Source organism: Anas platyrhynchos, chromosome 8, assembly GCF_047663525.1.
Source record: "Anas platyrhynchos isolate ZD024472 breed Pekin duck chromosome 8, IASCAAS_PekinDuck_T2T, whole genome shotgun sequence".
NCBI classification, from domain to species: Eukaryota; Metazoa; Chordata; class Aves; order Anseriformes; family Anatidae; genus Anas; species Anas platyrhynchos.
The window spans coordinates 9,096,356-9,110,513 of record NC_092594.1 but is presented as its reverse complement, the minus strand read 5'-3'; the positions used below and the strand labels follow the sequence as shown (position 1 = coordinate 9,110,513).

The 14,158-nt window shown below is 43.1% G+C and overlaps 2 protein-coding genes across 8 annotated transcripts in view; one reads left to right on the top strand and one right to left on the bottom strand.

Moving 5' to 3' along the window:
• Positions 1-14,158, bottom strand: part of TLCD4 (TLC domain containing 4) — a 40,639-nt gene that overhangs the window by 18,799 nt on the left and 7,682 nt on the right. For 3 of the 7 annotated variants that reach the window (XM_072041846.1, XM_072041848.1, XM_072041847.1), the window contains 2 exons: positions 13,470-13,641; positions 2,972-3,137 (listed from right to left, as the gene is read on the bottom strand). In XM_072041846.1, the coding sequence (XP_071897947.1) occupies positions 2,972-3,126 (155 nt within the window). In that variant the 5' untranslated portion in view covers positions 3,127-3,137; positions 13,470-13,641. Of the gene's footprint in view, positions 1-2,971; positions 3,138-3,554; positions 4,082-6,665; positions 6,835-7,770; positions 7,919-13,469; positions 13,642-14,158 lie in introns of those variants that run through there. The other 4 variants (XM_027462354.3, XM_027462352.3, XM_005018726.6 and 1 more) reach the window with 4 other exon arrangements.
• The window catches only part of CNN3 (calponin 3), a 70,351-nt gene continuing 64,164 nt past the window's right edge, over positions 7,972-14,158 (top strand). Inside the window, exon 1 of the mRNA XM_072041844.1 lies at positions 7,972-8,073. The gene's annotated coding sequence lies outside the window, so the exon portion shown is untranslated. The remainder of the gene's footprint in view (positions 8,074-14,158) is intronic.

The window sequence follows — 14,158 nt, the reverse complement described above, 5'->3', positions numbered from 1 at the left end:
ACAGAAGGCTAGGAACTTTGTATCCTTGCTTAACATATTATTTGCTTTAACAAAGCATTGCATATAAGATTAGTGTTTAAGAAATACCCGAGGTTTTTGAACTTTAGGAGAGGAAATGCTGGAAGAAGTGAAATTTGCCCTAGCATATAGTTCATTAGTTTGCAGTTGCAGTTTGTCTTAGGAGTGGCTGCTTATTCAAACCTTAGTTTGGATAAGCTTACAACCTATACACAAACACAGCATTTAAAGAGGGAAAAAAAAAAGAGAGAGAGAGGAATAAAGAGAGAAAGAAAGGAAGGCAGGAAGAAAGCAGACTTCCTCCTTAACTTTGAAGTTTCTCCACAGAAGAGGAGACAGAAGGGAAACAGCGTAACACTTCATTTTAACATGGAATCTAGGTCAAGCTATCAAGCTCAGTACATTTCCTTGAAATTACTGTCAAAGCTTGCATCCTTTAACTCCTCATTAAACTGAAAAGAAAAAAAAAAAAAGAGTTGCCCTGGTAAGTTGCATGCTTATTCCTTTACTACCTAATACACATATTTTTACAACTGCATAATAGCAATACAAATAAGTATTGTAGAAGGAGTGACAGGAATTTATGCCCAACAGACAAGAAAGTTATACTACATCCGTGTCAAAGTATAGCTTCTAACTCAGTTTGAGAATCTGCATAGTTAAGATCCCACAACCAGTTACTTATTGGCTCTTTATTCTTGGAAGGGCAGAATGAACAAATCCACAGCATGGAAAACACAAACCAGAGCTGCAGTTCAAATGCTTAATTCAAAAAACCCTCCAAACTAACAATATACTTTCAATGCTACAGCTCATTTCAGACAGATGCCCTGCTCCAGACCCAGCTGAGCTGATAAAAATGCAGAACCATCCTCTGTGCCAGTTTCCTTCAGGACTGCCAACAGAACCGTTTGTGTGAGCGCTCCCTACATCAGTTCAGTGTAAGACAAAAGAGCAAACACCTACTTTTAAATCACTTACGCTAACCAAACTGATTTTAACAGGCAATAGTAACTTTCTCCACCTGCATAGCTATATGCAGAATACATACACATCCATCTATATTCTGTGAATGCACAGAATACCCCTAGGGGCATCTTCTGATTTAAGTGAAACACTGGAGTGATGTAGCAGTTTGACAAAACACCGCATTTGGTTAGCAGAGTTAACAGAGTTAACAGTCCATCTTTTATAGAATCACAAGCACCATTAGCCAGCTGTTCTTTCACTTCATACCCTCCTCAGGTATAAAATCAACAAGCTGCTGATGAACCATGCCCTGAGTTTCATGCCTTCTAACTCCAGAACTCAGCATCGCACTGGACCATGACTCACCTCCGTGCTAACATATACATCCTGCTATAAACTCCACGCAAAATTGCAGAAAGAAGTAAAAAAGGGTACACCCAAAGTGCTTTACCAACTTGCGTAGTTAAACACCTTACTGCAAAGTAGCCCAGAGATTACAGAACAGCTTATTTCCAGCAGACTTGTGATCTGTGAAACAATTTGTATGTTGTTATGCAAAGCACTGCAACTTAGCATCGTGCTACCAGGCATGGGATATGTCCTCAGAAACCCTATTATGCAATTCAAGGGTCACTCGATGTGGCTTTGAGACAAAGGTTCAGCTCCAACATGATAAAAGTTTAGTTTAGTTTCCTTGTCAACCTTTATTATTGATTTTGAACACAGAGATAAACCTCAGCTTGCACTGATATGATGAACCGGCAACCTAAAGAGATGTTCTAGCAGATAAACAATTATTCAAAGATCGAACCGAAATTAAGATGGTGCCTCTAAAAGCACTGCAAGTGGACGTTTGCCAAATGGAAGGACAAGACTATTTGAGTTACTAATGCTTCATAGGCCAGTGGAAATAACTTTAAAAGTATCTACCTGATAATGCCTCTGAATGGCACAGGGGAGGAAAAGTATAAGACTAATGCATTTGGAATGCAGTTACAGCAGTGCAATACAAAATTTTGAGCTCAGGATTTGAGAAACACCTGAAAAACATCTGAACATTGTAATAGGCTACTCAAGCATGAAGTTGTGCTATATCAATTCCTTTCAACTGTAGAAACTTGTGTACTCTATATGTATAACCTTTCAGAGTATTGTATTGCAAACAAAACCTCGGTGACCTGTTTGCAATTACTACCCTATACTTCCTCTGTGGCTTAAAAGTGAGGAAAGCATTCATCCCGAAAAGACTCCCTGGACTGAACAAGCTGCTACCAGCGCTCTGTCTGAAGGACAAGTGTAATACACCTGGATATATCCCAGCGACAGGACTGAAAAAACACAAAGGGAATGGGGAAAGGTTTTAGAGCAAGTTTTGGCAACTCCTTTCCAAACACTTACCTGGTGTCTCGTAATGTCCTCCTCCTCTTCTTGCAGTCCCCTTCCCCACCAAAATACCCACGTAGCTGTCCTGTAACTATAGCATAACGCTGCCTCACCGCAGTGCTACACTGATGATTCAGTAAATTTCTTTGAAAACCCAAACTTACCCAAAGCAGGTTGTAGCAGTAGAATGGGAGAAGAGAGCAACTTGCATTTAGATCACAGAATAAATTGAAACATAGATAATTTTCATTTATGTTTGGGGAAAAGGAATTCTGTACTTCTCCAAGTAGAAGCATCAGAGAGAAACCATTTAAAATTAATCCACATTAGCTTAGTCCCTGCCAGCGGTCACTGTTTTCTTTTTAAAACTTACCTTGTAATTTGCATATCACTGTCTAAAGAAGTGTTTATCATACAAGTGTTAATGCTCCGTGCCTACACAGGGGCCTCAGCATTTTACCAGCAGAACTGTCCTGCTGATCACCGAGCGCGTTTAACTAAGTGACATTATGAGCAGTTTTAGACATATACACACGCAGGTGGTTCAAGTGTTGAAAAGAGCAGATAGTTCATTAGCTGTAGTTTGTTTTCAACACTTTACCTTGAATTCCATTCGATCTTCCTTTTCTGGCTGAGATTGTTAAAACCAGGTGTTATCCGTGTTGATAACCAAGAACTTAAAACATGGAACAGGAGCTGAAACGTGGTAAAACTGGCAAGAGCAATACCAATAGTCAGGTTGCTGAAGGAAGCCATTGTTCTTCAGCCTGCAAAGAGAAGCATCAGGTAATTTCAGTCCATCGTCCGTTTAACTGTTTTAATCAGGCACAGTGTGTTATTGACAGCTAACTTATCAACAGAAATACTCTTCAATAAAAATATAAAAGTATCCCCAAACTTTTTTTTTTTTTTTTTACTGTAAAGTTGTGGATTTTTGTTTGTCTTTGCATGGTATGCATCCAACTTGAGCTTCCCAATTTCTGCTACTGGATCCCCCCTGCCCTGAACAATGGAAGTGCTGGCTCAGTAGCCCCTGCTCCTGTCCCAAGAAGCTCCGAAGTTAAAACCCATCTCACCCTTAACAGATTGACGGCTACCAACAGGATTTTGAAAGCAACAGCGAAATCACGTAAGCATATAGAGAGATTTCCAGGTCAGCTGAGAAGGCTTCAGGAAGTACTAACCTCACTGCAGCTTTGTTTCTGTACTTCATAGGGACAGGAGCTCTCCGTTCACACTTCTGTTCACAGCTGAGGGCTTCTCCTTGCCATATCATGCAAGCTATGACATTTGAGCTTTTTTCTTTACATGGAAAGCTAAACTTTGCGCAATTTCTGAGCACACTGAAAAACTTCCTATCATCAGGGCTAATGCATTTTTCAGACACCGTGTTGTTTAGCTACTTTATGAGGCCTAAATCAATAGCTGAACAATTCCAAACACAAATAACAGTCTGTAAATACTTGAAGTCATTTCTCAGAAGCCTCCAGTACTTTGCAAGGCAAAATGGTATTTTCCCAGAAGTCACAAACTTCTGATATGTATCTCTGGTTTGATGGCGTAGAGAAACGTTTTATATTTCGTGACTGACAAAGGTCACAAACTCATAAAATTCAATTTCTATTAAGTTGAACAGAAAAGAGGAAGAAAGCCACAAACAAATGGCTTGCTCGAAAATAATATTTTTAATTAAGTAACAGTATAACTACTGTCACTCCTTTGATTTTTTTTTCCTGAAGAAAACATCTACAAATAAAATGCAGACTTAGAGGCTAGCATAATTTGATGTTATTACAATAACTAGTGATAGCAAAAACTGATATAATAATATAGTACACTTATGTCCACATTCAGTTCACATGCATTATACAATGAGGGAATGTGTATTAGAGTTTTAAAACTGTATCTGCATTGCAGATAGAAAGAAACTTGAGCTTCAGGGAGAGACAAAAAGAAATAAAGGTCCATTATTTACAATAATAGCTTCCAAAAAAAAAATGAAGTGCAATAGTGTAGGCATGTGGGGTAGCTGGTGAGTGAGCGTATGGAAATGTTTTGCATTTAAACTGAAAACTTTAACAAATGTGTGCTATCTATAAATAGGAGCTAAACAATAAGGAAGAATGCACTTTTGTCTAACAAAGTTTTAGAAGCAGCAGGTTGAATTGTCTCAAAATCTCCCCCCCCTTTTTTTTTTTTTTAAATAAAGAAAAAGTGAATTACCTAAAACATTCTCAGAGCAACACCTACTGTAAAAGCTACAGGTGTGTGAGCAGAGCGCAGCTCAGACACAAGTAGATCTCTCGAATGAAACCCACACCCATATCATATGGATTTCAAGAGTGTACCTCAGCCCAGCTTTAATCCAGTCCTAGGGACCCCACACTTGTTAGATTGCATTTGAGGTGCTCTCTGGGTGCATCTCCCTGCTTCGAGCAACGCAGAAGGACACCTGCCTACAAGCTCCGGGACTACTATGCAACACAAACCAAAAGGCAGAAAGTGGGCACGATGCAAAGATGCGGTTTGTGAAGTGCACTTTTACTCCACGTTAAGATTTGAAAGTACACACGCTGCAACGCACTGCAACAAAGTTTGGTTCATTCCAGTTGTTTATCTGATGACCCGTTCTAGTTCAGCAGCATACCAGCCTTTTGTACTTTTTAACGCTAGTTTACCTGAAACTTTCAATTTCAAATACTATCTGAAAGTATTCAAATATATTTCAAATACTATCCTGGAAGTTCTGCATTCTCGCAATTATGTTTATGGAGTTCTCCCCATACTTCTCCATTTGCCTCCACTGGCCAAGAGGACACAAAGTACACTGCAATGCAGTTTTTAGTACTGGAGACAATGGATTCAAAGTCTCATTTTCTAAAAAACTTTTCAATTTGAAGGAATAAAACAATCAGTGAAGTTTTATAACCTCCAATTTAAGCCCATTGAAAAACATCGCATGGTGCCCATTCCAGACGCTGCGCCCGGGGCCAGAACTTTGTTATTACATCTTTAATTTGTAGTAATAAAGTCCTCTCCTGGACCACTTAAAGAAAAAGTAAGTCTGCCTGATTTCCCATGTGTGTGAAAGAAGCCAAAATGCATGTTGAAGCCAAATCTCCTCAGAAAAATATCAAAGGCAGTGAACACAAAACACACCTACCTTATCCTTTTGACCAGAATATTAACAATTCTCATGCCACCAATTTTATTCATCTGCCATGACTACACTAGTACCCCTGACTTTGAAAGACACTAACAATTTCTTGGACAGAAGAAATCCATGTTTTCTTTTGTTTCCTTAGCACCAGAAGATTTTGTTAAGTACGTAATATTTCAGTGTATGGCAGATGCTCATTTCAGTACAGGAGATTAGGGAGTTACACCAAAAAAATAAAAATAAACACTCCCAACTATCCCTTGCAAGAAATGAACTAAAGGAGTTGCTTTTTCTTCTATGGAGATTGTACATGGATTTTGTCTTAAGAAAAAGCACTTGTGTGGGAAGTACATGATCTGGCTTTCAGAAGTATTATGTGCGTTCACCTCTCAGCACTTTTAGTAGCAAGTACAGAAAGAACCACGATGCCAGCAAGGGAGGAAGGTATCATGGCAGCAAAGAAAGTAGTCACCCGGCCCCTACGGTTGGTCTGACAGGTACTAAGAAGAGTTTTGCAATACTGATTTCAGAAGGCTATTTCATACATGCTTTATCAACACACTGTTCATGCACATAAAGTGCCAAAGTCCAGGAATAATTTCATATTTTACTTTGGCAAATTAAGAGCGCTGGATTTTAATCCAATTCAAGAACCAGGTTTTAGGACACAATCTTTTATATGAAATGAAAGAACAGTTCAGCTACAAACATTTTCTAGGTTGTTTTCAGCTATATCCTGTTTAATTAAATTAAATTAACCGCTGCTTACCAGATTTCACTTTAAATAAGCAAAATCATTCTCTTTGTTGAACTAAAATTTATCATTTAAAAGTACCATAATACGCTTCCAATTAAATGATTTCTTTGTCCTGAGGAAAAAAAAATCACTAATGTAAGTCAAAAATGGGTTTCAACTATGCTATTTTTTTCTGCCCCGCTATCTTCTCATGGCTGTCCAGCAAAGTCCAGTCTAGATACAGCACTTCATGGATTATATATGAGCTGACACATTATCCCACAAACTGCATAGTCATTGATTACCATTCAGTCAGCAGATACAGTTTTTGAGCTACTGGAAGGTGGGGCAGCGGGTGTTAGTGTAACTACTTTGTAATTCAGCAAACAAGTAACGTACCAGGGTTGGTTCTTCACCATGAGGTATTTAACAGCAGTCTTTCCCTTGTTAACTCAAAATTTGCTGTCTTAACCATTCAGGTAGACAGTCAGTACAGGTGGTCCAAACTTCGCTCTTGCATCTTTTCAATGTAGTCTTCATGTAAATAAATGTCATCAAAAGCTTGAAACTAACAAATTCCAGCAAGGTATTAGTTACATGTGTCTAGCACAGTATCAGATTGCTGTGTTGACCCCACTAATTTTGAAGAAGCTAATAACAGAGCTTTTCAATAGCATTCAGAAAGCACTGAAAACGCAATCTTTTCATCTGGTATTAACATTCTGTGGTTTTTCTGCGATTCTGTTTCTCCTTTGGGATAAATAAGAGCACTAGAATTACACATATGTATATGGCGACTCAAAATTCATTCACCCCAATGTGAAACCATTACAAACTCCTAACAGGAACAAGTCGGCACTCGGGGAGAGTACAAAGGAGCAGAAGAGTTACCAAGCGCTTCTACCATCAATGGCATTTGGTGTTTATGCTTTCCCTGCTGATATCAATCTTCCACAACACAAACATAAGACGTGCTATCGCATAACCACAAGCCATAGTATGGAGGTGCAGAGCAAGGTGCATGGCCCACAGCCCGCTGTCTTTAGGACTGGAGTGCTCGATGCCCAGCCAAGATTAGGTGGCGAAGCCACTACCGATACCAGGACACCCCCCCAGCCCTAAGTTCCCCTGATCTGCTGAAAACCGCAAGCTAAACCCAATCCCGATAGAAAAACTTGCCACGATACCACGCAGGCAACTTGCTACTGGAGGCTGCGGGCTCGCTTTACAGCCAGCCTCACACCGCACCACCTGCGCTGCTCCAGCGCTGCCACGTCGCTGGTGCCCTGCGGGACGGCTCCCGGCTCGCTGCGGCAGCACCGCGGGGGCACCGCGGCACGGCACGGGCGGCACAGCCTGCGCCATCCCCTCCCTCCCTCCCCTCCTCCGCAGCGACACCGGCGCCCCGAGCCCCGCGGGATCCCCGGCACCGAGGCGCTGCCGCCGCCGCCCCCCGGAGCGGCCGGGTGGGTGCCGGGGGGCGCGGAGGGGCAGGGCCCGTTACCTGCTCCCGGGGCAGCCCCGCGGGCTGGGGCCGCCGCACAGCTCCGCGCACCGGGGCACCGGGGCCGGGCCGAGGCAGCGGAGGGGAGGGCAGAGGAGAGGCGGGGGCCGCCGGGGCCGCCCCCGCCGTGCCTCCCCGCTGGATGCTCCGCCGGCGGCGGCGGGGCTCGGGTTACGGCAGGCGGGGCCTTAAAGCGGCCGAGCCGCCGCCGCCAGCGGCTGCCGCTGCCCCCCGGGAGCCCGCTCGCCGCCCTGCGCCCCAAACCTGCCCCCCGGCCCCAAACGCCGCCGGGAGCGGCTCCCGGTAAGGTCTGGGGGGTGGGGGGGGGGGGGGCGCTTCTCCTCCGGCGCTGCTGACACCAGCTATTGCTGAACCCAAAGGCTGGGATGGTTTTGGCCAATTAGTTTTCGTTTCGCATCTTTGAATTGTCACGTATGGAGAAAACCAAGCCAAATCCTGCTAACGCAAGGAGATACCGTGATGATCAACGGGCTTATTTAACTTTTCCCAGGAAATGGCAAATGTTACGGAGTGGATAGCATAACGCTCATCATTCCATTCCTTTCTGTATAATTCTACTATCATATGCCTCCCAAACCACTTCAGCTTCCCTTTGCCGTTAAGGATGCCTGATCTTCAAGATCAAGAATGGCCAAGTTCTCTTCTCTAAAACAATTAACATTCAGATACACCTTGCGATGAAATAAGCTGCACACGCCCCAGAAGCCATCTGCCCCAACTGCATACACTGATCCCTCTTGCAAGATGTCCCCCACGGCAGGAATGCAAGGGCTTAAATCCCACATTGCCTTACTGCCGCCGGCCGGAATCCAGGTATGGATATTGGGCCATTGAGTCATCCCTCTGGAAACGGCAACCTGTAGGAGGTGGGCAGGGCACACCACCAGCATCTGCCATTGTTTCAGGCTACTTCAGCTTAATCCATTGCTAAACTTATAAATCATCTGCCAGAAACATATTTGTGTAAAGATGAGAACTACTGAAGTTTGACTTCCAATGGACTTGTGTCTTATGGCCGACTGACTTTTCTGAACTACAAGGCACGCTCAGCTGAGTAAAGCTGAGATCCTGATCCTGCTCCCAAATTCTTCCATTCCAGAAACAGATGGATAAAGACAGCAATAGAATATAAACACAACTTCTTAATGAAATTAGGATAAAATCCTCGTCTTTTACTCTGATGTCCTATCATGTCACTCTTCGTATCATGAAAGATTTCAACCTACTTTCTTTTATATATGCCTGTAGTTTCTAGCGAAACAGAACGGTCATTACAAGCTAAGAACAGCATGGTGGAATCATAAACCACTTACAAGATGACAAACTAGAATGTTTTAAGAGAGTGTTTTCTTCAGCAATTCACCTTTCAAAGAGCAGGCCTCACTTTTTGTTTAGTCCAGTATCACCAAATTTAAAATGTCTTTATACGTACTTCTTGCTCTCTCAAGCCGTAATAACTGTAAGAACCATATTCCATGTGAACGAACAGGAGCCCCTGGGGATGACAGAGGGCCCGTGGTGCCAGGGAAGGCTGCAATGGCTGTTCTCAGTCCCGCAGGTACACCGGGACAGGCAGGCACCAGCAAGGACCGGCAATGACTTTCTGCTTGCAGTTCAGAGCCAGAGGCTCTGACCAACAAGCTCTGGCACATTCAGCAACCTTGTTTTAGGATGTTCTTTCTGCCAGCTGCCTGAGGTCATGATCGTTCCAGCAGAGCACAATTAAGTAGGCAAGTTTTTAATACGCCTATTTATGACCTGGAGCTTCTACCTTAAAAGCATGGTTGTACCTAGCAGCAGGATAAAGCAGGCAGTTAAGAGTGGTAATGTCTTAAACTGAACAGAAAACTGTCAGAGCTCTACGCCTCAGGATAACCCATCACCATTATGCAGTTACAAGGCTAGGAAGCATCCAGAGGACAAAACAGATTCTCCCCACACCTCTGCATCAGGCCAGCATAGCACGCTTCTTACCAAGTAATTCCTCTGGCCCAGCGTGCTGCGTGGGTGAGAGAAACTAGTTTGACCTGCCTCACTACTCTCACCTTGGCCCTCGATAAGCACGTTGTCGAACACGCAGCAGATGATGACCAGAGGCAATACTGTCTCTCAACAGCCCAACAACACGTGCTCGGTTGAGCAAAGCTAAGGAAAGCTGAGAGATGGTGATGTGCTGAGAATTCCTGGCTGCTAGCTGCTCTCCATGTGCATATAGTGGGGGTCTCTCTCAGCTTTTTGATAAAGGAAGAACTTGCAGATAAAAGAGAACTGGCTAAGGAAGTACAAAGGCATTACAGCAGAAGGCTGTGGACATGTTTAAATACAGCTACCTTAAGCCCACATTATCTTTGTTTGTTTGTCTGTCCTCTCTTCCAGCCAGAAATGTTCTCCAGCAAGATTTTGAGCACTGCCTATATATCTGGGATTGTTTGTATCTAGTAATCCTACCAGGCTGGATGGTACTGCATATGTGCAGCAGCTTCAACTGGGATGTCTTATGTCCAGCAAAGCCAAAGAGGTCTCAAACACACTATGCCAATGTTGCATGGCCAAAGAAATTCCAATGAAATCAGGAGTGTTCTCATACTCTTATATGGTGTCGCATGAATCACAGAATATCCTGAGTTGGAAGGGACCCAGAAGGATCACCAAGTCCAATTCCTGGCTCCACACAGGACCATCCCAAAGTCAAACCACATCTCTCAGTGTTGTCCCAATGCCTCTTGGACTCCGGCAGGCCCGGTGCTGTGATCACTTCCCGGGGGAGTCTGTTCTAGTGCCTGACCACCCCCTCAATGAAGAACCTTTCCCTAACCCCCAGCCTGACCCTCCCCTGTCCCAGCTCCATGCTGTCCCCTCGGGTCCTGTCGCTGTCCCCAGAGAGCAGAGCTCAGCTCCCGCCCCTCCGCTCCCCTCGTGAGGGAGCTGCAGGCCGCCATGAGGCCTCCCCTTGGCCTGGTCTGCTTGGGGCTGAACAAAGCAAGGGACCTCAGCTGCTCCTCGTAAATCCCCTCCATACCCTTCATCACCTTTGTGGCCCTCCTTTCAAGGCTCCCTAACAGTTTTATGTCATTTTCATACTGGTGGTACCCAAGGCTGCACACAGTACTCGAGGTAGCATTCTAGCACTGCACAGAATGGGACAATCCCTTCCCTCAGCCAGCTAGCAATGCCGTGCCTGATGCACCCCAGGGTATTGTTGTTTTTTTTTTTGGCTGCTGGGGCACGCTGTTACTCATATTTTTCCTGCCATCAAACAGAGCCCCTGGCTCCCTTTCCATAGGGCTGCTCTACAGCCTCTGTACATATAGTCAGTGTTGCCCTGTCCTAGGTGTGAAATCTGGCACTTTTTCTTGTTGAAATTCATGCAGCTGGTGATTACCCAGTCCTCTAACTTGGCAAGATTTCTCTGCAAGGCCTCTCTACCATTAAGGGAGTCAACAGCTCCTCACAATTCAGCATCACCCACAAACTTACTTCTTAGTGTACAATTGAGCCCTGCATCCAAGTCATTTATGAACTTACCATACAATTACATTCAGCATTTACAGTAAGTCCTAAAAGTATGAGGCTTATTGATGTGTCTTGTGCACCTAACTTTTGCATTGAAAATACAGTAGCCCAAGGGTGGGGTAAGCAATAACCAGAGTAGCAACACAGCCAATGGGTTGCTATACATCAACCATGGTTCAGCTTTCACAGCTTATGCACCTTTTCCTCACTCCCTTGTGATGTGCAGCCACCATTCTCAAGCCATTGTAAAGAAGAGTTGCCACCAATAAATGGTAACTGTCAAGAAGTTCTCCAGTAATAAATACAGCTTCTGGAGACAAGCTTCAGAAGGGAAGTAAGGGCAATAGGGTTGCTATGGTGAGGTGTAAAACAAAGACACAGGAACACAGGGGAAATATATTGATATATATATATTCCATGATGATAAAAGGGCAGATACACTGAGAGCACACAGGGGGGACATAGAGGTACTACAGTACATTTGCAGATAACAGCATAATTCTGGTGGCTTCAGTTGGATCATCTTATTTACATTATGTCAAAGAAAGCTGGGCTCTGCCTTTCATCTACACTTTAATTACAACGAAACTTCTTGGCTATATTAATGATTTTAAGCTTCATGCCAAGTAGGCCCAAATATTCCATAAATGAGGAACAAAGCTGGCTGAAATGGAGTCGGTCTGCTAAGATAGGGTGGTAAAGAGAAGGCAGTCCAACATAAGTTGAAGTCTGTAGTAACCCATCCTCAGCCAAGTTGTACACACCTGTTCCATATCCTTCTCCTTCTGTAATTGACTTTCAGGGTAGCATTTCAGACGTGGTAAAAATTTCTTGTCAGATGACTGCTTGTAACTCCTACTAAAATCTGTGAGAGAGGTGACCACGAATAGAAAACTACATGGCACCCTTTTCTAAGTATGCCTGTTATTTCAGAACTGTGCTTTCTCAGAACTGAACTTACCTCTGCCAAGAATCAAGCTTTTATGATGGTTGCTGTACTGAAAAGTAAGGCATATGCGAGAAAGCAAAATACTTCTAGAGCAGTCAAAAATATTTTGGTTGCAGCTTTGAACTTAAAACATAACTAACCTTTCTGTCTGAATTTACCAACTGTAGAAAGAACAGAATCCTAATGTTTAAAGAACAACCTGATCAGTTTATGACACAAATTATATAACATTGTGCTGCAGCAGCAGTGGATTGAACTCAGTGACCTAAAAAGTGCTCAAATTTATTTCCACCTTAGAAAGTTCCTATGTCTACCTGTCAGCAGCAGGAGATATTCCCAGAAAATCAATTATAAATGTAGGCAAAAATATCATGGAGAGGAAGGAATGTATGAAAGAGAAAGCACAATTCTCCTTTCACAACGTTGTGAATCAAGAGCAACTCCACTGAAGCCAACAGTTACACTGGTGTGAGTGAGAAAAGAGCCAGCTCCATTGTCTGAAAATTGCTCATGCCACCCCTGGAGTCCAATCACAGGAACTGTAGGCAGCTAATATTACAGCATTTAATTCAGACAACCCATGACTGAAAAGACACTGAAAAGAAAGGATCTGAATTTGGTGTTAGCCAAAATAGCTGAAAAATTGCAGGGAAGTAGTGAATGGAAAAAGAAAAGATGAAAGAAAAAAAAAAAAACACTGCATTTAAGAAAAAATCCCTTCCCCCCCAAAAAAAAAAAAAAATCCATAGAAAAACTGAGTGTTTCTGCATGCTTTTTGTTTGTATGTTTGTTTTTGTTTTTTTGTTTTTTTTTTTGTTTTTTTCTTAACACTCTGCATGCTCACAGTTAATAGCTGTTGAGTTGTATGCTTGCCTGAAGGAAGTGTAATCCTCACTTTCCCACGTTTTGTATGTTGGTACATACTTTGTTATACCCACTCAGACTGAGTGCTATAGAATGTGAATCTTACCTTTTCAGCACAGGTCACTATATCATACCTTGTCACATTTTCAGGTAACAGTGCACTAAATACCTTAATTTCTCCCTGTGTTAGTTTACTTCCTCCAAACATACCCTCCTTTTTTTCATGTCAGATCAGTCAGTTGAGCTTTCTCAGCTCCTGTCACCTCCCCATCTGAAACAGCATTTCTGACAGCAGTACTTACTCTCAGTGATCAAACAAAGGCTTGTTCTGGAAAGCTGTCTGGTCACTAACCTCTTCCCGTATCTCAGCCTCCCTTCTTCAGTTTTCTTCCAGCTTTTCTGTCCTCTCTTCTCCATTTATCTCTCATCACATGCTCTTTCATCTAGTTACACCTCACCTGCAGCATTACCCTCTCTATTGGTGTTACTGTCCTGATTATAACCATCCAGAAGCTATTGAGGACCTGTAAAACAGCACATTGTGAGTTTATTATTCTGCATTACAAACCGTTGCACTGATGCACCTTGTCAGCATTATGACAAAACATCAAACTGCATTAAGACAAATGTGCTGAATGTGATCCACAGAACTTTCAAGAACACCATCTCTTTTTTTGTTGTTTTTTCCTTTTCCAGGTCACTCTTTTTTTGCCTCTTTTTGCCTTTCCTACTTTATTTTCTTAGCACCTTTCCCTTTTATGTCACATTTTCTTCCTCCTCACAGTCATCCTTCCCAGCTTCCTTCACTGGCCACCTCACACTCCTGCATGCCTTTTCTTTCCTCTGATGCGCCCATACAAAGGGCTGTAATAAAGGCAGTACTGCAGCTTTGTTACGTGTGTCCTTTGCTCTTTCATAAACAGTGCTGCACCTGGGTGCATCCTTGGGATCTGTAAACTGAGGGTCTAGCAACCGTTCAATTCCCAAAGGCTTAAACCAGACAGCTCCAAGAGTAACACGACTTCTCGGTTCCCTAACGCG